The sequence below is a fragment of the Nansenia antarctica genome (genome assembly GCF_963989245.1).
Source record: "Nansenia antarctica genome assembly, chromosome: 5".
Lineage (NCBI taxonomy): Eukaryota > Metazoa > Chordata > Actinopteri > Argentiniformes > Microstomatidae > Nansenia > Nansenia antarctica.
The window spans coordinates 39,850,498-39,874,436 of NC_137690.1; the positions used below are offsets into that span (position 1 = coordinate 39,850,498).

The 23,939-nt window shown below is 45.7% G+C and overlaps 1 protein-coding gene across 1 annotated transcript in view; it reads left to right on the plus strand.

Annotated features, from left to right (window-relative positions):
- The window catches only part of supt5h (SPT5 homolog, DSIF elongation factor subunit), a 46,381-nt gene that overhangs the window by 18,303 nt on the left and 4,139 nt on the right, over positions 1–23,939 (plus strand). Inside the window, exons 20-29 of the mRNA XM_080530764.1 lie at positions 250–375; positions 777–870; positions 1,740–1,850; positions 4,125–4,227; positions 4,437–4,564; positions 4,784–4,889; positions 5,514–5,672; positions 6,026–6,194; positions 10,912–11,115; positions 17,239–17,334. Coding sequence (XP_080386890.1) covers positions 250–375; positions 777–870; positions 1,740–1,850; positions 4,125–4,227; positions 4,437–4,564; positions 4,784–4,889; positions 5,514–5,672; positions 6,026–6,194; positions 10,912–11,115; positions 17,239–17,334 — 1,296 coding nt within the window. The remainder of the gene's footprint in view (positions 1–249; positions 376–776; positions 871–1,739; positions 1,851–4,124; positions 4,228–4,436; positions 4,565–4,783; positions 4,890–5,513; positions 5,673–6,025; positions 6,195–10,911; positions 11,116–17,238; positions 17,335–23,939) is intronic.

The following is a 23,939-nucleotide window of genomic DNA, read 5'->3' on the forward strand; positions in this document are numbered from 1 at the left end:
ATATATATATATTACCAGTTTTGACATCTTGAATGTTGTTGGTTTTTGTCACATAGTAAAAGTGGTGTTTTTACAGAATTCAAGGAAAAAGCAGTTTTTATAAAAACAAAAATGTTTTGTGTTGATCCGAAAAATGATCCGATCCGTGACTCAAAAACCGTGACACGATCCGATCCGTGAGTTAGGTGATCCGTTACACCCCTACTAAATGCCCAAAAATGTAAATATGTGGTTGTGTTTTTTTGCCAGGGGCGTGAGGGGGAGATTCGCCACCTGTTCCGAGGGTTCGCCTTCCTGCACTGTAAGAAGCTGGTGGAGAACGGCGGCATGTTCGTGTGTAAGACGCGCCACGTGGTCCTGGCGGGAGGCTCCAAGGTCAGTCCCCCCCGGGGCGGCGCAGACGGAGACATCGGCCAGTAGAGCCGTGAGACGTGATCCCTTAACGCCGTGTGTCTCACAGGCCCGTCCGCCCTTCCACAACATCATTCTTTCTGAACGTTCAAAAGTCCACATCAAAGGAGTTTAAGGCAGGGATTTATTTGTGTGTGTCGTCCAAGTACCACACGCAATTGATGGATTTTTTAAAAGGTTATTTGGTTTACTAGCACGTAGCCTAACTGTGAGAGCCGGTGTGTCTGTGTAGCGAACTGTCGTGGCCAGCCGCACACAAACACACATCTGTTTATCGCCTTTCCAGGAGCAATTGAACATTTCATTATTAGTATTCATTTGAAGATTTGGACAGTTTTTTTGTTGTCGTTTTGTCTTCCTTCCAGCCCAGAGACGTGACTAACTTCACTGTGGGGGGCTTCGCTCCCATGAGCCCCCGCATCAGCAGCCCCATGCACCCTGGAGGTGGCGGTGGCGGAGGTGAGTTCTGCTCCGCTCTGCGCAGAGAGCACGCCCTCCATCCCTTCCTCCTACCCGTCCATCCTTTCCTCCTACCTCTCTCCTGTGTTCCTTCACTTCCCCTTCATGGGTTTTGTTAAAGGAACGGGACTGATGGAACAAATATCGCTTACGCCCATCAGACGCTTCGTACTCCACGAGGGGAGGTGAAGGAGACACTTCAGGGTGGAGGGTGTAGAACAGGGCCACACACAGCCCAGGGGACAGGGTCACTTCAGGGTGGAGGGTGTAGAACAGGTCCACACACAGCCCAGGGGACAGGGTCACTTCAGGGTGGAGGGTGTAGAACAGGTCCACACACAGCCCAGGTGACAGGGACGTCATCACTTCCTTCCAAAGTCCTCGTCCTCCACCCTCTCAACGGCCACTCTTTGTCTTTACACATCAACTGTCCATGCGCCATTGGCTGTCAGACCTGCAGGCCGTCCGTCCCTGACCCATTGCGCTCTCTCTCTCTGTCTCTGTCCCTGTCTCTCTCTGTCTCTGTCCCTGTCTCTCTCTGTCTCTGTCCCTGTCTCTCTCTCTGTCTCTGTCTCTCTCTCTCTCTGTCTCTCTCTCTCTCTGTCTCTCTCTCTGTCCCTCTCTGTCTCTCTCTGTCTCTCTCTCTGTCTCTCTCTCTGTCTCTCTCTGTCTCTCTCTCTCTCTGTCTCTGTGTCTCTCTCTGTGTCTCTCTCTGTGTCTCTCTCTGTGTCTCTCTCTGTCTCTCTCTCTCTCTCTCTGTCTCTCTCTCTCTCTCTCTGTCTCTCTCTCTCTCTGTCTCTCTCTCTGTCTCTCTCTGTCTCTGTGTCTCTGTCTCTCTCTCTCTCTGTCTCTGTCTCTCTCTCTCTCAGGTCAGCAGCAGCGGGGTGGAGGAGGGGGCGGAGGGATGGGCCGTGGGCGGGGCCGGAGAGACAACGACCTGATTGGACAGACGGTCCGCATCTCCCAGGGGCCCTACAAAGGTGAGCCACGGTCTGGAACAAGGGCCCACCTGCTCAGTAGGGCTACATGACACCTTCACTCAGTAGAGCTACATGACACCTTCACTCAGTAGAGCTACATGACACCTTCACTCAGTAGAGCTACATGACACCTTCACTCAGTAGAGCTACATGACACCTTCACTCAGTAGAGCTACCGTATTTTCCGGACTATAAGTCGCACCCGAGTATAAGTCGCAGCAGACCAAAAATGGGTCATGAAGAGGAAAAAACCACATATAAGTCGCACTGGACTATAAGTCGCATGGTTCAAGGGAACGGGCTTGGCGGAATCAGCGGGGAAAGAAGACCCTGTTGAGCTTGACTCTAGTCTGGCACTGTGAAGAGACATGAGAGGATTTGTAAGCCCAGGAAGGACTTAATTCACGTTGAAACTTCTTCTGAAAGGTTAAGGAATACTTGTATTATCGAGTGTAAAGTCCGCTAGCTAGCGCGGGGCTAACAACATGGCGTCGCGGAGGAAAAATGAAACTTTGAACAGCCTCTAAAAGGTAATAAATGACTTTAACATCGTGTGTAACGTTCATAATAGCGTGTATAACGTTGATAATATAGTGCTTAATGTCCACATTGTCGAGTGTAACGACTATTTATCGTGTATGAGGCCATGGGAAAAGATAGCTTGGTGAAAAACGGAAGTAGGTAGGATGCTACAAACAATGTAACATTGAACAGCCTCTAAAAGGTAATAAATGACTTTAATGTCGTGTATAAACGTTCATAATATCGTGTATAAGGTCCATAATATAGTGCTTAATGTCCACATTGTCGTGTTTAATGTCCACATTGTCGAGTATAATGGCTATTCTATCGCGTATGAAGCGCTACCGGAAGTAGCAAAATGCTACTCGCGGGTGCAACATTGCAACGTTAAATAGCCTCTGGAAGGTATAAATGACTTTAATATCGTTTCTAACGTCCATAACATTGTGTATAAGGTCCATAACATCATGTTTAATGTCCACATTGTCGTGTTTAATGTCCACATTGTCGAGTATAATGGCTATTCTATCGCGTATGAAGCGCTACCGAAAGTAGCAAAATGCTACTCGCGGGTGCAACATTGCAACGTTAAATAGCCTCTGGAAGGTATAAATGACTTTAATATCGTTTCTAACGTCCATAACATTGTGTATAAGGTCCATAACATCATGTTTAATGTCCACATTGTCGTGTTTAATGTCCACATTGTCAAGTATAATGGCTATTCTATCGTGTATGAGGCGCTAGCGGAAGTTACTCCTTGGTTCATGTCAGTCAGAGATTACCGTATGTCAGTTCATGTCAGTCAGAGATTATGAATTATTGATATATAAGTCGCACCTGACTATAAGTCGCAGGACCAGCCAAAGTATGAAAAAAACCGCGACTTATAGTCCGGAAAATACGGTACATGGCACCTTCACTCAGTAGAGCTACATGACACCTTCACTCAGTAGAGCTACATGACACCTTCACTCAGTAGAGCTACATGACACCTTCACTCAGTAGAGCTACATGACACCTTCACTCAGTAGAGCTACATGACACCTTCACTCAGTAGAGCTACATGACACCTTCTCTCAGTAGGGCTACATGACACCTTCACTCAGTAGAGCTACATGACACCTTCACTCAGTAGAGCTACATGACACCTTCACTCAGTAGAGCTACATGACACCTTCACTCAGTAGAGCTACATGACACCTTCACTCAGTAGAGCTACATGACACCTTCACTCAGTAGAGCTACATGACACCTTCACTCAGTAGAGCTACATGACACCTTCACTCAGTAGAGCTACATGACACCTTCACTCAGTAGGGCTACATGACACCTTCTCTCAGTAGGGCTACATGACACCTTCACTCAGTAGGGCTACATGACACCTTCACTCAGTAGAGCTACATGACACCTTCACTCAGTAGAGCTACATGACACCTTCACTCAGTAGAGCTACATGACACCTTCACTCAGTAGAGCTACATGACACCTTCACTCAGTAGGGCTCACACACTCACACACTCACTCACACACTCACTCACACACTCTCTCACACACTCTCTCACACACACACACACACACACACACACACACACACACACACACACAAGGGAAGCTAGTGCTTTGGATGACTCCTAGAGCTCGACATTGTGTATTTTTTGTCTTCACTGTCTTCACGTGCGTCTTTTGTCTTCACTGTCTTTGGCCTAAAACCCTAAAACCCTGTCTCTCCCCTGCCCCCCCCCCTCCCAGGGTACATCGGGGTGGTTAAGGACGCCACCGAGTCGACGGCCAGAGTGGAGCTGCACTCGACGTGCCAAACCATCTCCGTGGACCGCCAGCGCCTCACCACCATGTACGTCCCCCCCCATGAAATTCTATTTATAATACCACAGTATCTGGTTACTTGACATGCTTTTACTAGACACTGTTTCGTATCCTTTTCTAAGCCCTGTTCTGGTACAGCGCCCCCCCCCCCCCCCCCCTCAGGAAGTGTCCCCACAGTCATGTCACGTTGCCGTGTCCATCTTTTAACGAGCTTGACTGTGTGTTTGTCTCGAGCAGGGGAGCCAAGAGACACAGCGGCCAGACCTCCACCCACGGCCGGACCCCCATGTACGGCTCTCAGACTCCCATGTACGGGACTGGCTCTCGGACCCCCATGTATGGCTCCCAGACCCCCCTGCACGACGGTGAGAGGCCAAGGGGTCCTACACACCCGACTGGTCAAATGTGTTGAATGTTTTAGAACAGCGCAGCAGCAGTGCACGCGTTCGGAACGAATGAGAATAGCGAAAAAAGAAGGGGGAAAAAAAGGCCATATTTCCATTGCGGCCGTCAGTCAGTCAGTCAGAAGGTCAGTCAGTCAGTCAGTGACGCGTGGTTCTCAACAGTGTCCTCGTTCTCCGCAGGGAACCGCACGCCCCACTACGGCTCGCAGACCCCCATCCACGACGGGAGCAGGACCCCGGGTCAGAGTGGCGCATGGGACCCCAACAACCCCAACACCCCCTCCAGGTAAGAGACCAACACCTGTCTGACCCCAACACCCCCTCCAGGTAAGAGACCAACACCCCCTCCAGGTAAGAGACCAACAACCCCAACACCCCCTCCAGGTAAGAGACCAACAACCCCAACACCCCCTCCAGGTAAGAGACCAACACCTGTCGGACCTCGCTCAGTCCCAAAGAACTCCGGAACACACAAGTGTTTTCTGCATTTACCAATCAACAACACTCTGATTGGCTACTAAACGAATGACTAGAATTCACTCACACACCAAAACAATATGCATTCAATTTGTTCCTGTCGCTTAAGTGTGAAGCTCCATCTGTCTCTGTGCCTGGTGTGGACCCTGTGGTTGACGCATGTGTGGGGCGGCTGTGGCGCAGGAGGTAGAGCCGGCGTCTAATGATCGCAAGGTCGGCAGATCGGCGGTTAGAACCCCCCGAAGTGTCCTTGGACAAGACACTGAACCCCAAATTGTTCCCAGTGAGCGGGGCCGGCGCCTTGCATGGTAGCTTGCCGCCATTGGTGTGTGAATGTGTATGTGAGCGGGTGAATGAGAGGCCGTTGTAAAGCGCTTTGGATAAAGGCGCTATATAAGTCAGCCCATTTACCATTTGTTCCTCTGGTTTTCAGGGCGGATGACGAGTACGAGTTTGGCTACGATGACGAGCCCTCTCCGTCCCCCCAGGGCTACGGGGGCACCCCCAACCCCCAGACCCCCGGCTACCCCGAGGTGCCCTCGCCCCAGGTCAACCCCCAGTACAACCCCCAGACCCCCGGGACCCCAGCCATGTAAGACACACACGCACGCACACACACACACACACGCACACACACACACACACACACACACACACTATATCTATTACTTACTCTCTCACGTGCGCATGCTTGGTGAAATTGGATTTATATGTGAAGACATTCTTAGTTGATGTTGACCACTTGAATCTTTCCCTGGTTACTCTTTGTAAGTCTAAACTTACTGACATTTTAAATTGTTATTGTACCTGACTTAATTTGTTCAGCTTTTAATTTATTGGATTTTATATGATGGCCTATTTTTTATTTTAACTCTTTAATAGTTGTTTTATTCCATGTTGAGTAAAGCACTGTGAGGTTACATGACGTGTTGGCGTGTTCCTCAGGTACAACACAGAGCAGTACTCCCCGTACGCTGCCCCCTCCCCGCAGGGCTCCTACCAGCCCAGCCCCAGTCCCCAGAGCTACCACCAGGTGGCGCCAAGCCCCGTGGGCTACCAGAACACACACTCGCCAGCCAGCTACCACCCCACCCCATCACCCATGGCGTACCAGGTAAAAACGGTGGACTGATGAGGAAATGTACTGTAGCGAACAGCTGAGTAGAGTAGCTTGCCCTCAAGTGGGGATTGAATTCTAGCAGGCCTTATACATGGTTGTTGCAATGCATGATTTGTTGTGGTTGTTGTTGTTGTTGTTGTTGTTGTTGTTGTTGTTGTTGTAAACTGCTCCTTTTAATTTGTTTTTAATTGAATTGTTAATACTTTTAGCCAGCTGAATCAACCTTACAAATCGTGAGCTTAGAATTATAAGGTTCTATCTCCGTTTAGGGTAGTTCAGAGATATTGAGCGTCAAAGTTTTTACATTCCATTATGTTTTGTGAGATGGAACCTTTGTATTTTATGAATTACTAACTCAAAAATGTCAACATTTAAAAAATAACACCACACAGGCATTAATAAACACCTAATGGATCAGATTATGTAAAAAAAACTCAATTTTGACAAAAATGGAGATGGAACTAGGGCTGCACGATTAATCGATTTTAAATCGAAATCGCGATTTGAAATTATGCGATTAGCTAATCGCAAAGCCTGCGATTTGCCTGCGATTTCTTTTTTTTTTTTTTTGCTATTTAGCAGACGCTTTTAATCCAAAGCGATTTACAATTACGAATTACAGGGACATTCCCCCTGGAGTAACTGAGGGCTAAGTGCCTTACTCAAGGGCACACTAGTAGTGGTGTGGTTTCAGGCGGGATTTGAACTCACACAACCTTCCGATCACAAGTCCAACTCACTAGACCACCACTACCCGTATGGGATACGTCATACAGCGCGTCGGATTCAACGTCAATGAACGTCAACAATGAACGTCAATGAACGTCAACGTCAATGAACGCACACCAACAACATCGCACGTGAAACGCCCACGTTTCGGTAGCTAGCAATAGCAACATTCATGGTGGATAATGGCTTCAGCAGAAGTAGTTTGATGGTATCATGTGGTAATGCTCTCTGAAAATAGATAGATTCATCCAATCACCTGCCAAGTATTTTTTGAAAGTACCTGCCCTTTTCCAAACAGCTTCCAATTAAGCTTTCCTAGATGGTTGTGTGAAACAAACCACCTGAGTCAGGTTAGTAATGCTCCATCACATGTTTTAATCTGAAGCTTGATTTTAAAGCAACCCAACTTTAAAGCAACCCAATGTAAGTTTAGTTCTTTCACTCGTAGCTCGGGCTGTGGGGGTGCTAGAGGAGGGAGCCTCTAAGTCCCCTGAAGACGTACAAACAAACTGCACGTTGATACGACCTTCCTAGCCGGAGATATGGCCACACTTTACAAAAACTTTTTTTTTTTTTTTTTTTGCTATTTAAAAAAATAATAATCGCAAATTAATCGCAATCGCGATATCTGTCCAAATAATCGCAATTCGATTTTTTCCCCAAATCGTGCAGCTAGATGGAACCTTATAATTCTAATGTCACGAGCTGTATGAATGAATGAATGATGAATGAATGGTCTTTATTGTCATTAATACAGTACAGGTACCATACAACAAAATTTAGGAGGGGGGGGCTCCCCTGGTGCTTGGAAAAAGACTAAAAACAAGAGGGCCAAGTGTCACGACCCAAGAGCAATGTGCGTACATTGATAGTCAATGGGCTCGTTCCCACACAGCGCCGAGGCCGGACACAGGTAGATTAGCTCAGGGTTAGCTGACAGCACTCAGGTAGATGTTTAAGGGGAAATGGCTTACCTGGCTCCGATGTATCGTGGCGTGGTCCGCGGGGATACTGAACTGCACGTTCGTTCAGTGGGGTCTTCCTTCCCGTTCAGTATTGACATATAACAAAACAAACAAAACCGGACACGACACAACACGACCTCGGGGGTAATCCACTATTCCACACGGTAATAGTCTTGATGATAATTGTCCAAGGGGTTCTCTTCTAGGTAAGGCGTCTCAATCAGTATTACTCTTCTCCACTCTCCACTCTCTCGACTCTCCAGGTAGCTAATGAGCACCTGTCATATACCTTTCGAGAGACCCGCCAACAGGCAAGCCACTCCCCCATGTACCCTGGGTAACCAATCAACAACCCCCTGAGCTTACCATGACAACTAGGAACAGTTGGATCGTGACACAAGGGTAAAATAAAAAAGGGAAAAGAGCTGGTTTACATAAATAAAGGCTATGTACACTATCTACTATACTATACTACTATACTATACAATAAAACACTGTGCTGTACTCTATGCTATGCTATAAATATCCTAACTTTTCCTATATCTGAACCTTATGTACACAAGGGTTGTCATATTGCACATAGTATTGTTGCACATTCATTTAAAGTGTTGCAGTTAGCAGGTTTGAAATGTTCACAGTTGTATTTCAATATTGCACTTGTGTTTACAATCTAGTAGCTGCCATCAAGTTGTCTAGATTGTCCAGGGCCTAGAACCTAGGTCTTTGCTGTGTTCAGGGCCTGAATGGCCCTAGGGTAGAAGCTGAGCTTCAGTCTATTTGTCCGTGCGAACATGGTCCTGAACCGCCTGCCTGAGCGCAGCCGAACAAAGTGTTCGTTCCCAGGGTGGGATGGGTCCCTGGAGATCTTGGAGGCCTTCCTGAGGCAGTGTGTGTTGTACAGCTCTTCCAGAGAGGGGAGGGGGGCGCCGATGATCTTCTGGGCCGATCTCACGACTCTCTGTAGCGCTTTCCTCTCTGCGGCTGTGCAGCTGGAGAACCACACGCAAATGCAGTAGGTGAGGATGCTCTCCACTGTGCAGCGGTAGAAGGTCACAAGCAGCTCCTGTCTGAGGTGGTATTTCCTGAGGACTCTCAGGAAGTAGAGACGCTGTTGTGCCTTCTTGATGATGGCTGCTGTGTTGGTCCTCCAGGACAGGTCCTCCTGTATGTGCACCCCCAGGAATCGGAGAGTTGAGACTCTCTCCACACTCCCTCCATCAACTAGCAGGGGCTGGACCTCAGATTTTTTTCCTCCTGAAGTCCACGATGATTTCCTGGGTCTTTAACTGGTTCAGCAGCAGGTTGTTAACCTTGCACAGCTTGCCCAGCTGCTCCACCTCATCCCTGTACGCCGCCTCGTCCCCCCCCGAGATGCAGCCCACCACGGTGGTGTCGTCTGCAAACTTTATGATGGAGTTGCTGGGGTGGACGGGGGTGAAGTCGTAGGTGTAGAGGTTGTAGAGGATGGGGCTCAGCACGCAGCCCTGGGGGGACCCAGTGAGCCTGTTGGCTCTGAAGTTTGTCGTGCTGAACCCCCTGCCACACCCGCCTGGAGTCGTTGCTCAGGAAGCATTCCTCAATCTTCTCTCTGTGGTCTGCCTTTGCCTCCCGGATGTCACGGTTTACGTTAGCCCTGGTGGTGTTATACAGCAGTTTGTCCTTCGCTGAGAAGGCGTTGTTCCTCTCCTTGAGCAGTTGTCGGACCATCTCAGTCATCCATGGCTTCGTGTTGGGGTCGACCCGGACACGTTTGTCCACGGTGGCTGAGTTGGTGCAGTTCACTATGTGGTTCAGAACCGACGACGTGTACTGTTCCAGGTCCTCATGCTCATATTCCTGCCATGAGGTGTCATTCAGGCAGATCTGCAGTGGAGCGGACCCTGCTGGCCAGGTTCTGACAGTCTTAGTGGTGATGGCAGCACTTTTCCTCATGGGAGTGTAGGCTGGGATCAGGAGGATGGACACGTGGTCAGACATGCCTAGATGAGCTAGCGGTCTAGCTTTGTAGGCAAGCTTGATGTTGGTGTATACCTTGTCCAGTGTGTTATCTCCTATTGTTGCACATTTAACATGCTGATACAACTTGGGTAGTACTACCTTCAGGTCAGCATGATTAAAATCCCCTGCTATGATGTGTACTGCTTGAGGATCTGTGCTCTGTCCACCACTGATGACGTCATGTAGCCGGGCTAATGCTAAGCTAGTATCCGTGCTTGGTGCAATGTAAACAGCTGTTATGTACACTGCGTTGAATTCCCTCGGGAGGTATGTGGGTCGGCATTTAACAGTCAAGTATTCCAGGTCTGGGGAGCAGTGGCTACTCACAGTTTTTGTGTTTAAGCACCAGCTGTCCTTCGTAGATATAACGAGGCCGCCTCCGCGCTGAGTTCTGTCCTGTCCGCCCGGTGAAGCGAGCGGCCTTGTAAGCCGACCGCAGAGTCAACAATGGAAGCGCTGAGCCAGGTTTCTGTGAGAATGATCACACAGCTGTCCCCCACGGTGTTGTTGGTGGCTACCTGCAGTCTCAGTTCGTCCATCTTGTTAGCTAGGGATCTTACGTTAGAGAGGAATATACTCGGCAAAGCTGGTTTGTCCGGGCACCTCCGCAGCCTAGCTAGCAGGCCTCCCCTGCGGCCCCGACGTTGTTTGCGGTCCCTACGCCGACGTTTGCGCCTCAGGGTCGGGACTGTGTACCATTCTTCTCCTGGTGATCGGGCGATATCGTGAGGAATCCTTTGTCCTTTCAGGAACTCCGCTGTTACTGTCCTCTCGTTTTTCGCACCAACTTCTAGTAAGTCGTGCCTGCTGTAGGTACTATTTACACAACAGTTCCCTATAAGTACTGAAATAAAAAAGTACATACAAATGTACTTAAAAGCCCTAAAAAGCACCGATGATAGGAGCGCCGCCAGCCTCGCGTGTGAACGCGCCGCCATCTTGGAACTAGAGGGAGGTTTCAAGTTTTAATCGATTGAATATGTGCAGAGGCTGACTAGTTTCTGCCCCCCCCCCTCCAGGCCAGTCCGAGCCCCAGCCCTGTAGGCTACAGCCCCATGACCCCCGGGGCCCCCTCCCCCGGGGGCTACAACCCCCACACCCCCGGCTCCAACATCGACCAGACCTCCTGCGACTGGGTCACCACCGACATCCTGGTGCGCGTTAAGGACACCTCCCTGGACGCCCAGGTGGTCAACCAGACAGGCGTCATCCGCAGCGTCACGGTGAGCTCAGCCCCCCATGGCAAGAGTGTGTGATGTTGCTGGGGTGGAGTGTGTGATGTTGCTGGCGTGGAGTGTGTGATGTTGCTGGGGTGGAGTGTGTGATGTGTGATGTTGCTGGCGTGGAGTGTGTGATGTTGCTGGGGTGGAATGTGTGATGCTGCTGGGGTGGAGTGTGTGATGTTGCTGGGGCGGAGTGTGTGATGTGGGATGTTGCTGGGGTGGAGTGTGTGATGTTGCATGGGTGGAGTGTGTGATGTTGCTGGGGTGGAGTGTGGGATGTTGCTGGGGTGGAGTGTGGGATGTTGCTGGGGCGGAGTGTGTGATGTTGCTGGGGTGGAGTGTGGGATGTGGGATGTTGCTGGGGTGGAGTGTGGGATGTTGCTGGGGTGGAGTGTGTGATGTGTGATGTTGCTGGGGTGGAGTGTGTGATGTGTGATGTTGCTGGGGTGGAGTGTGTGATGTTGCTGGGGTGGAGTGTGTGATGTGTGATGTTGCTGGGGCGGAGTGTGTGATGTTGCTGGGGTGGAGTGTGTGATGTGGGATGTTGCTGGGGTGGAGTGTGTGATGTTGCTGGGGCGGAGTGTGTGATGTTGCTGGGGTGGAGTGTGTGATGTGTGATGTTGCATGGGTGGAGTGTGTGATGTTGCTGGGGCGGAGTGTGGGATGTTGCTGGGGCGGAGTGTGTGATGTTGCATGGGTGGAGTGTGTGATGTTGCTGGGGTGGAGTGTGTGATGTTGCTGGGGCGGAGTGTGTGATGTGTGATGTTGCTGGGGTGGAGTGTGTGATGTTGCTGGGGTGGAGTGTGTGATGTGTGTGTGATGTTGCATGGGTGGAGTGTGTGATGTTGCTGGGGTGGAATGTGTGATGCTGCTGGGGCGGAGTGTGTGATGTGGGATGTTGCTGGGGTGGAGTGTGTGATGTTGCTGGGGCGGAGTGTGTGATGTGGGATGTTGCTGGGGTGGAGTGTGTGATGTGGGATGTTGCTGGGGTGGAGTGTGTGATGTTGCTGGGGTGGAGTGTGTCTTCAAGCACACAGACAGTGGTGCTGGACACACACTCTTAGCGTGTTTATTATATATATGCACTCATTGCTCACACAGATGTTTTTGGATGACTGACTGTATTGATGGTATTGGTATCGACACCGTTCCTATTTTCAAATACTGCGGTTTGCGGTGTTCCTGTAATACTGCCCAACCCTACGTGACACAACTTTTTTGACAGGTTATTTATTTGACATTACATTGTTTACAAAACGTTCTGTCATCACTATCAGTGTTTCCCCTACCACCGCCCCCCCCAACGGGACCTCCCGCCCCCGCAAGAAAAATGTTCAATGTCAATTCGGTTCATGTTTTCTTTATTTTTTATAATAATATTTTTCTCCCAGTTGTATATGGCCGAAATATGTTTATGTGGTCGAAATATGTTTATTCTGTGTCATTTGCCTAATTTATGTGCACCCTCATTTAATATGTTTCTCCTCTGTGCGTTTTGCTGCCACGCTTGTCCGCTTGTCTCCTCGTTTCACGAAGGGCGGGGCTCAGCTCCCTCCACACACACGCTCTGACGTGCTAATCTCAAACAAGCCATTCGTCTCTACTGTAAGTGCAAATAAAGGCCAACAATAATAGTTTTAGTAATGGATGGACGTAGACCCCAAACCTCTGACAAGCAGGCTAACTTCCCGCGTTTATTAAACACACCCAACCCGAATCTGGCGATATGGACGATTTTAGACGCTTTTTAGGGGTGCTTGAGTATCCCTAAATTTCATCTCAGCATGACCTAAAAAATAATAATCATTATTATTATCATTATTATTATTATTATTATTTTCTGAAATCATTCTAGCCCAATTACAGTCATGATGTTACACACTCCGGTCCAGTAGCCTACATACACGCACGTTGGTCTGCAAGTCGTCTCGCGCTTCGCCCAGAGAATAATTGTTTAGCGCGCGAGTGTGTGTGAGAGGGAGAGGGAGAGGGAGGGAGGGAGAGAGAGGGGGAGAGAGAGGGAGGGAGGGAGAGAGAGGGGGAGAGAGAGAGGGGGAGAGAGAGAGGGGGAGAGAGAGGGGGAGAGAGAGAGAGAGGGAGAGAGGTCAGCAGATGAAAGTAAGCAAAGTAAGTAACCGTAGCAAATATAATTTCTGAATTTCTGACAGAAAACATTGGTTCAAATTGTTCGTTATTTATTGTGACTTAACTAGAAACTAAAGTGTCTGATTGTAGTTCCATGGTGACTAGAAAGTGTCTAGTTCCATTGTGTGAATAGTGTTAACGAACTAGCTAGCTAGCTAGCTAGCTCAGAGGTGATTAGTAATAATAGATGGTAGTAGTAATAATACAACAGTGTTTCCTCTACATGCATTTCATCGTGGCGGGCCGCCACGATGGAATTTCCTCCGCCACCATGCAGATTTCTCAAAAAAAAAAAAAAAAAAAATCTCAAAAAAAAAAACATTTTAGCTGATTAAAATATATCTGATCCTAGATCAGCGCTATAATTGACTAAAAGTGCACCTAAATCCACGCCCATCTCTCTCTAACCGCTGATCCAAAATCAGATTAATGACATTCAGTTGACGACGTGACACAAGGGCTCCTGATTGGTCTAAATGTGAACTGTGGTATTATTGTTATTGTGTACAGGCCACCGTAGTGACATCCGGGGGGTATTCCATCAACATCGCTAAAGGGAAAATCCAGGTTTAGTCTGATAAATCTCGCGAGAGTTCTTACAAATATCCAGGCATGCTTGAGTGTGTTGTTGACAATCGTTCATGTCCTTCATTAAACGTTTAGCTTTGTCATTTGATACGCCGCCTACGACTACCATCTCTCTGCACTACAGTAAACAGTTAATCAGTAACGTTAGCCGCTTTTGTGCTCATGTAGGCCTACTTCGTATTATATTATAGCTGATGATCTTTGTGTGTGTATGTGACTGTCAGTCACAAGTTTATATTATGTATATTCATTATTTATTTTTTTGGGCCATCCTCTAGTTTTGGCTGTGATTAGAAAAAAAAAAAAAAAAAACCTTGTTTTGAGCGCGCGTGCGCGTTTCATGCGCGTGCACGCGAAAAAATCGCGCGCGCGTACGGCCACCCGCCACCATTGTAAAAATTCCTGGAGGAAACACTGTACAATATGTCTTATTCTGCTAGAATTGGGCTTTATGGTAATAAAATACAATAAAAAAGTGGATTGAAGCTTTGGAACAAACCCTCACTCATTGGAAATGTCTGTTTTTCCATAGATGGACATAAGATTGTTTTTCAGGTGAGAGAGTCAAGTCAAAATGACATTATCTGACTGCATTGCCCACAGCAACCCAATATACAATTAGAATGATGTTATACATTGATATGGATCAATTTATACCTCTTATTAGATTATACATATTCTGGTTGTTATGTTTGCCTTTCGGTGGACAGCAAAAGAGGGAGAGAGGAGGATAGAGAGGGAGAGGAGGAGGAGGAGAGAGAAGGATGGAGTCAGCACACCAAAGAGACAGCAAGAACCAGGTGAGAAAGTGGACAGGTAGTCAAGACCACAAGTAGCCTTGAGAACCTATGGTTCTGGTGCAGCACCCTCAGCACCCCCCTTCATTACTTGTAATAGGATGTCATAAACGTTTGACACACATGGCAATAAAAAAACATGAATCTTGAATTAGCAAAACATTTTTGCTATTTAAACATGTCAGCATGTCATCACTGACAGATGACAGGTAGATAATGAAAGGTAGTAAAAAAACTGAAAAATGATGTTGCCAGACTTGCAGACTTTTTAACCAGACCCTGTCACATATGTTTGTGTGTGATTGTCAGTGCAAAGAGGGAGAGAGGAGGATGGAGATGACACAGAGAGAGTGAGAGCAAGAGCAGGAAGAACCAGGTGAGAAAGTGGACAGATAGTGAAGTCAAGATTGTTATAGTGTCAAAACAGTAAAACAATTAATAAAAAATAAGTGATGGCTTTGTGGCTCAACAATAAAGTCTATAAATTATCATATTTGTTCTAGTCACATAATTGATATTATGATATTACAGAGATAACTTGTTCTGTTACTAAGAGCGGGGGTGAGGAGAAATTAACATTTCACAACGGGGGGGGGGGGGGTGGAGGATCCATGCCACCCTCCCAAGGCAGCAAACCTAGACAAAACACTGACTACCTAGAAAAAACACTGACTATCATAGCATCCTCAACCACACTCAGTGGTGCTGGACAAACACTGTTAAGATGATATTTATGACATATAGCAATTTAGGACTGTTTTATGACGGTATCGACAAATACTGTCGCTATTTTGTAAGGGGCGGCAGGTAGCCTAGAGTTTAGACAGGCCGGCTAGCAATCGGAAGGTCGCTGGTTCGATCCCCGCCTCAGGAGGGAGTCGAATGAGAGCTGATGACTGGAGGGTTGCTGGCATCATATCTAAGGTGCCTACCGCTGCCGTTGTGCCCTTGAGCAAGGCACTTAACCCCTCAATACTTAGAAAAGTGAAGCCATCTTGGCAGATCTATGTATTGTAGATCTCTTTTTTGCATTTATTTGTTTGTTTGGATGTTTCCATCATTTGAACTTCAAACCACAGTTGTGAATAGGGCTGCAACAACGAATCGATAATAATCGATAACGAAATTCGTTGGCGACGAATGCCATTATCGATTCGTCGTTATTTAAAAAAAATTCAACTTTTTTTTTTTTTTTTTTTCGGGTTTTGTTTCCATAACAAACCTACTTCCTGTTGACGCACGCCACGCTGTCTTGCGGCCGGTGTAGGCATCGCGAATCATAGCGAATCATAGCGCTACCTATGGCCGGAAAGGGTAGAACCTATGACTGTCCTATGACTGTCTGCTGTCAGGACATGCTAGTGAGTTAGCTAGCAGGGTTAGCTCGCTGCTGCCGCTAGCTGACTGTCACTACGCTGCTCGTCCAGCTGTAGTCTGCGTAGCTGTGCTGAGAACCAGAGCACTAACTATGTTTCTATAGAGGAGGGTTACACTAACTATGTTTCTATAGAGGAGGGTTACAGCTAACTTCCTATTGTTTTATTATATAAGTCCTGCTGGGCTCAGCCCTTCCATGGTCTCCTGCTCTCCATGCAAATGCAGAGTGAGGCACTGACTGTCGCCTAGCCTGTTGTATGGAGTGAGAGGATACATTGCATTGTTTTGGAGCATATCTGTTATATAAAAACATTAGTGTCTTGTCTGTAGCCTATATTGCACTTTGGGTTACTGACCTTTACATTAAGCAAAGTTATTACCTAAAACAATGCATGTATTGAGCTAGAGTTCAACTACTTTATTGGAACAATCTACCGCCATAGTCCATGGCCTGTTGTTAAACCTATTTGATGTAGCAAAGCCTTTTTTATTTATATATTTTTTTTATTTTTATTAATACTTATTCATTTTGCACATGTATATGTATAGGCCTGGCTGATTTAGAAAACATAAAATACAATTTGCAAAATAAATATATAAAAAAAATATATATCTTTTCCCCCCGCTTTTTGTGTATCCGACTTATCGATTAATCGATAAGATAATCGGCAGATTAATCGATTATCAAAATAATCGTTAGTTGCAGCCCTAGTTGTGAACATACCCCACTCTCCCACGGCAAGCGATAGGAACAGCTCTCAGGATGTCAGATGGAATTGTTAACATCCTGGGTTAATGGAATGGAATGTCATCATGTTATGAGACTGGCGACACTGCCAGTACTGAGGCGCTCCAGACTCTACTCACCAGAACTCCGGCCCACAGGAAGTGGTGGAATTGTTAAGTCTGATGATTTGATCCTGACAACGATCTTGATTAATGACCAGAGGGGTCAAGACTAAAGAACTATTATGGGTAATACAAATAAAAAAAGAAAGTACATTTAATGGATTCCGTGGCATTCAACAGGAATGACGCTTAAAAAACGACTAAAGATGTGAAGATCTCCCGGAACAGAGGAAGGTTCGGTCTGTTCAAAAACATCACAGTGTCTCCAATAACCCAAAGTAGAGAAGTGAACCTGTGGTGGCAGTGGTTGTGGTTTATTGTTGAAGGAAAGAGCTTGTTCCAAACGCAGCGTGTTCTCTCTCCTCAGGGTGGGATGTGCTCCGTGTTCCTCCAGGACACAGAGAAGGTGGTGAGCATCTCCAGTGAACACCTGGAGCCCGTCACCCCCACCAAGAACAACAAGGTGAGGCTGCCCCTCATCACCCCTTCTCTTCACCTTACACCCCCTCTTCCCCCCTTCTCTTCACCTTACACCCCCTCATCACCCCTTCTCTTCACCGCACACCAGGGGTCTCAGACTCAAACTGGCTTGGGGCCATGCTGCTATTGTCATGTCATAGGAGGGCCACAACAACGTTCAAGCACTACAAGAAAGCTCAATATTTCTGAATTTACTATTTTATTGTCATTAGACCTACTAACATATATATGTTACGGTACATGTGGGAATACGGTACATGTGGGAAAACTAGGGTTAGGGTTGGGTGCTACGTCGACTTGGTACATGCTGGCATGTCTAACCCTAATCCTAACCCTAACCCTAACCGTAGCACCCTAGCACCTAACCCTAACCCTAGTTTTCCCACATGTACCGTATTCCCACATGTACCGTAACATATGTACCGTATTTTCCGCACTATAAGGCGCACCGGATTATAAGGCGCACCGGATTATAAGGCGCACTGTCGTTTTTTTTTTTGACTGGGGTTGCGTTATGCATCCACTAGATGGAGCTGTGCTAAAGGGAATGTCAACACAACAGTCAAATAAAGTCACACTTTATTAAGCGTTCTTAAACGTTGTTCAACGTTCAAACGTTGTTCAACGTTCAAACGTTGTTCAAACGTTAATGTGCATATTAACAATATTAACAATATTAAGAATAACATATTAACAATATTAACAATATCTCCCAAACAATATAACAAGTTCACTCTTCTCCCAAACGTGGAGGGGAACGTTTCTTTGTCTTTGTAGACCTCAAGCTTCACATTCCAAAGGCATGGGTGTTCTACAATGACATGGAGACATAACAATATTAACAATAACATATTAACAATATTAACAATATCTCCCAAACAATATAACAAGTTCACTCTTCTCCCAAACGTGGAGGGGAACGTTTCTTTGTCTTTGTAGACCTCAAGCTTCACATTCCAAAGGCATGGGTGTTCTACAATGACATGGAGACAGAGGGATGAGATGTTCATTAATTCAATTCAGTCAAACATTCAAACTTTATTTCAGTAAACACGTAGTAAAAGAAACAGTCTGATACCACTAAATCAAACGTTAGTGCATAACTCAACATTGTTCAGTTATGTATAACACGTAAAGCTCACTTTTTCAGTTCATTCGTCTTCCATGAATCCCTTGAATTCTTCTTCTTCAGTGTCCGAATTGAACAGTTGGGCGAGTACGGGATCCAATATGCCCTGCTCCCTCTCGTCATTATCTGAGTCAGTGTCGCTGCTGTTGAATGAATGAATGAATGAATGGTCTTTATTGTCATTGCTATAGTACAGGTACCAAACAACGAAATTTGGGAGGCGGGGCTCCCCTGGTGCTAGGAAAGAAAAAAAAACAAGAAGGGAAAGGAGCTGGTTTACATAAATAAAGGCTATGTACACTATCCACTATACTATACTATACCTGTTGCCTGGCAGTTCAGTGATTATTCCTGCCTTCGTGAAAGCTCGGACCACAGTTGAGACTGATATATCAGCCCAGGCATCCACGATCCATTGGCAGATAGTGGCATAAGTCGCCCGGCGCTGTCTCCCCGTCTTGGTGAACGTGTGTTCGCCTTTTTTGATTGATTGAAAACTTTATTAGAAGATTTGCAGAAGTAGGTACATGAAAATACATATTACATATACTGATTCTCAATTCATCGTTACCTTCTGTCATCCACTGCTCCCACGCAGCTCGCAGTCTAGCTTTGAACGCCCTGTTTACACCAATATCTAGCGGCTGGAGTTCTTTAGTTAATCCACCCGGAATGACGGCAAGCTCCGAATTAGTTTGCTTCACTTGTTTTTTGACAGCATCGGTGATATGGGCGCGCATGGAGTCGTAGATCAATAGAGACGGAGCTGTGTGGAAAAAGCCACCCGGTCTCTTGACGTAAATTTCTCTCAGCCACTCGCTCATCTTTTCCTCATCCATCCATCCCTTCGGGTTAACTTTGATGACGACGCCGGCTGGAAAGTTTTCTTTTGGCAAGGTCTTCCTCTTGAAAATAACCATGGGTGGAAGTTTCTGGCCATTAGCCTGGCAGGCGAGAACTACAGTAAAGGATGACTTCTCATTCCCTGTGGTGCGTATAGACACCGTACTGGTTCCCGTTTTCTCCACAGTGCGGTTCACAGGAATATCAAAGGTGAGTGGAACCTGATGAGAGATGAGATGAGATGAGATAACGTTTATTGCCATTTATGCATACACATTAAGCATACACATATAGGAATTTGATTTGGCGTTACAGTAATAGCATTTCTAAATGCAATGCAAACAAAACAACACAGGTCCATATCAACCTCGTCCATGTTGGTGATGTGCTCTGGCAGGATCTTCTTTTCAGTGATCTTCTTTTCGCAGTATGCGCGGAAAGTGACCAGCTTTTCTTTATAATCGTTTGGCAGTTGCTGCGAGACGCTAGTTCTTGCGCGGATGGAGAGTTTACGTCTTTTCATAAATCGAAAGCACCAAGAAGGACCCCCTAGAAAATCCTCGATGTTCATGTCCCGTGCTAGCGCTGTTGCCTTCATTCGAACTGTGACTGTAGAGACGCTTCTACTTGCTGCTCTCTGTTCAATAACCCACTGTTCGAGTTGGTCCTCTAACTGTGGCCATCTCGCTTTGTTCCCTCGGAAACTTTGCTTAGTCTTCTTTACTTGGCGCAGGTCATCTTCTTGCTTCCTCCACTTCCCTACCATTGATTCATTAATGTTGAATTCCCTCGCTGCTGCTCTATTCCCATTTTCTACTGCGTGACTGACAGCCTTGAGCTTGAACTCTGCGTCGTAAGCGTGTCTCTTGACAGGAGCCATTTTGTCGTCTTCTTTATTGGTGTGGGACTGTGAGTAAGCACCGGTGTTTACTGATTACCGTAATGCTGCAAGCGGTGCGGCTTTGCAGTTTACCAGTCGTACTGAAACATTTTATTATTATTAAAAAATATATATTGGTCATGTAATTTTTACATTTTGATCCATATATAAGGCGCACCGGATTATAAGGCGCACTGTCGTTTTTTTTTTTTTTTTGGGACTTTTAAGTGCGCCTTATAGTGCGGAAAATACGGTATATGTTAGTAGGTCTAATGAAAATAAAATTGTGGGTAACACATTTATTTTACTTACATTTATTTTACATTTGACATTTATTTTAATATATTTTTTTAATATATTTTTTTTTCTTTATCATAATTAATCAATTGAAGCAGTTTCTATACATGTGACATTTGTTTTTAACAGTTAGTGCAAATATTTTTTCCTTACTTTATTATTTATCTATTTCTTTATTTATTATGCACCTCAGTAGAGTAAATACATCACCATTATGCTGACTCAATGTCTTCTAAAAAGGCCCGGTCCTGGTGGTGCTGTGTTCTCCTGGACCTGATGATGTCATTGATACATTTCAGGACAACACACGTGACATGTTAATATTTCAAGCATTTGCTGCAACTTGCAGTGCAACTTAGAGTTGGGCGGTTTCCAATTTTAGAAACCATTAAACCGTCCCCAAATTAGACTGTGGTTTACAGTATAACAGTGGAATTAAAAGCAGTTTTGGGAAAATAGTTTTTGATTAACGGGTTGCTATTTTTTTAAACGGTGTTTACTAGGTGTGCAACGGTTCTCGGTTTTTTTACGGACGGTACGGTTTGCGTTCCACGGCTCAATTCACTAGTGAACCGTGACGGTTTTCGGTTTTCGTTTTTTTTTTTTTTTTTTTTTTTTTTTTTTTAACCTTTATTTTACCAGGAAGTCACAATGAGATTAAAACCTCTTTTACAAGAGAGACCTGGCCAAGACAGGGTCAAAATAGTAGCTTAAAAAAACTGTTCAGATAACAAGACAGGACATAAGACAGTGGCAACAATACAATAGACAAACAATGGTAGGGGTATTTACAAGGTGATTAAAACATTGAGAAGTCTAACCAAAGCAGGTACAGCGAGCGGTGACCACATCCTTTAATCTACGCTTGAAGATACTTATGGAAATAAGGGCCTCTAATTTAAAAGTAGTCTGTAGGTCATTCCAAGACCAAGGGCCATAATAAGACAAGCTTGCCCTTCCAACATTGTTCATGATAAGTGGCACCTTGTATTGTAGCCATCTACGAGACCTGAGACCCGAGCCACTCGGTATAGGGATGAACTTCAGGCCCAGATAATTCGGTAAGAAGCCAGAGATGATTTTAAACACAAGAGTGTACCAGTGTTGGAGCCTTCTGACAGAAAGAGATGGCCATCCAACCAGACTATACAGTGTACAGTGATGGGTCCTGAAGGCACTATTGGTGATGTATCTTAGAACCGAATGATACAGGGGGTCTAACTTGGATAAAGTGGACAGAGAAGCAAACCTATATACTGTATCACCATAATCCAATTGTGAAAGGAAAAGGGCGGAGACAAGACGTTTTCTGGAAGCCAAGGAAAAGCAAGATTTAAATCTATACAGGAAGCCCACTGTACGCTTAAGCTTTATGGCGAGAAGATCAATTTGGCCGCGTTCGTAAATTAGCTCTGAGAGCGCCGGAGCGTCCACGTGAATGCCTCGAACGCGGCCTTTGGTCAGAGGTCGAGTTGGTCTGGAACGTTTGTTTCTGAACCGAACCGTACCGAAAACCGTGACCCAAAATACCGAACCGTACCGAACCGTGGGCCAACTGAACCGTTGCACCCCTAGTGTTTACGGTATAACCGTAAAACGGCCTAAGTCTAAGCGTGCAACTGCCGGATCTGCATTTTCCTCCTCTGACTTTCGTTTAGTCAGTTTGCCTGTCTGTCATGGACGGGGCTCCAGGAGTAGTACCGTATTTTCCGGACTATAAGTCGCGCTTTTTTTCATAGTTTGGCTGGTCCTGCGACTTATAGTCAGGTGCGACTTATATGTCAATATATATATAATTTCATACTGGCTGACATGAACCAAGGAGTAAACATTACAGTCTACAGCCGACAGAGGCTCTGGGCTTGTGACAACTATATGTGTGGTGGCCTGGGAAAACCCTTCACATGGTGGCAATTTGACATTTTCATTTTTTAATATTTCCATAAATTAGAAGTTCTCAGCTATTCATAACTGGTTGAATGACTGAGATAGCCCTTTATTTTATTAATGTATCATGTCAAAAAAAGTGAAAGGTCATTACTACCCCTTTCTCCTCCGGGTCGGGGGAGGAGCCTATGCAGATGGGCCGGTCTCGTTTGTCTGCTTGTGATGCGGTGTTAGTCTGCTCGCCTAGTCGGTATGCGAGGGACAGATCCATTTGTGTGTCTTCTAGTTAAGATGTTATTACTTTATGCTTATTGTGAGCATCAGTAAACTGGCAATAACACGTGGAAGTATCGTCTCTCCTTTCGCTCATGTGTGCGTGCGTTGCTTAACTGAGAATGAGACACGTTCAAAGTGATGTTGTTTTGCTAGCAAACTACCCACCACAAAAAGATAAAAATAAGTACTTTCTCTTTTGTTTTCTTAAAATGTTTATTCACCATAATGTAGTATGGAGTTCAAAGTACTAGAATACCACATAATATAAAAATCGCCAAAATCGCGATTTCCATCTATTTTTGCTCTTTGCCACAAACGAACGCCAGCGACATCCGACGGGTTTTCCCAGGCCATATGCTGCTACTATACCCCTGAAGAAGTTATCTAAAACATTAGCTTGTTGATGCTAAGCAAACGGTAGCTTGGTGAACTTTCTTACTGGTAACTTGCTTGTTGGACTCGCTGGCTTGTTATGTTCATTTAGCCTATTCAGCCTCCCAGGTATGTTCTTTATGCTATTGTGTTGCTGAATAACTGTTAATGTGGCTTGTTAACATACCAGACTTCTATTCAGCCTGTTGTTCTGTGTGCTATTGTGTAGTTGAATAAACTTGCCTTTCCAGATTAAATGTCTGTTCTTGGTCTTGGATTTTGTGAAATATATTTCTAAGTAAATGCGACTTATAGTCCAGTGCAACTAGGGCTGCACGATTTGGGGGAAAAATCGAATTGCGATTATTTGGACAGATATCGCGATTGCGATTAATTTGCGATTATTATTTTTTTAAATAGCAAAAAAAGGGGGAGTTTTTGTAAAGTGTGGCCATATCTCCGGCTAGGAAGGTCGTATCAACGTGCAGTTTGTTTGTACGTCTTCAGGGGACTTAGAGGCTCCCTCCTCTAGCACCCCCACAGCCTGAGCTACGAGTGAAAGAACTAAACTTACATTGGGTTGCTTTAAAGTTGGGTTGCTTTAAAATCAAGCTTCAGATTAAAACATGTGATGGAGCATTACTAACCTGACTCAGGTGGTTTGTTTCACACAACCATCTAGGAAAGCTTAATTGGAAGCTGTTTGGAAAAGGGAAGGTACTTTCAAAAAATACTTGGCAGGTGATTGGATGAATCTGTCTATCATGGGCTAATTTCAGAGAGCATTACCACATGATACCATCAAACTGTTAACTGCTCTTATGCCATCAAACTGTTCTAATGCAAGGATGAGAACTTAAAAGATATGAATTGGAACAACATATTTATGTATGTTTTTTTTAAA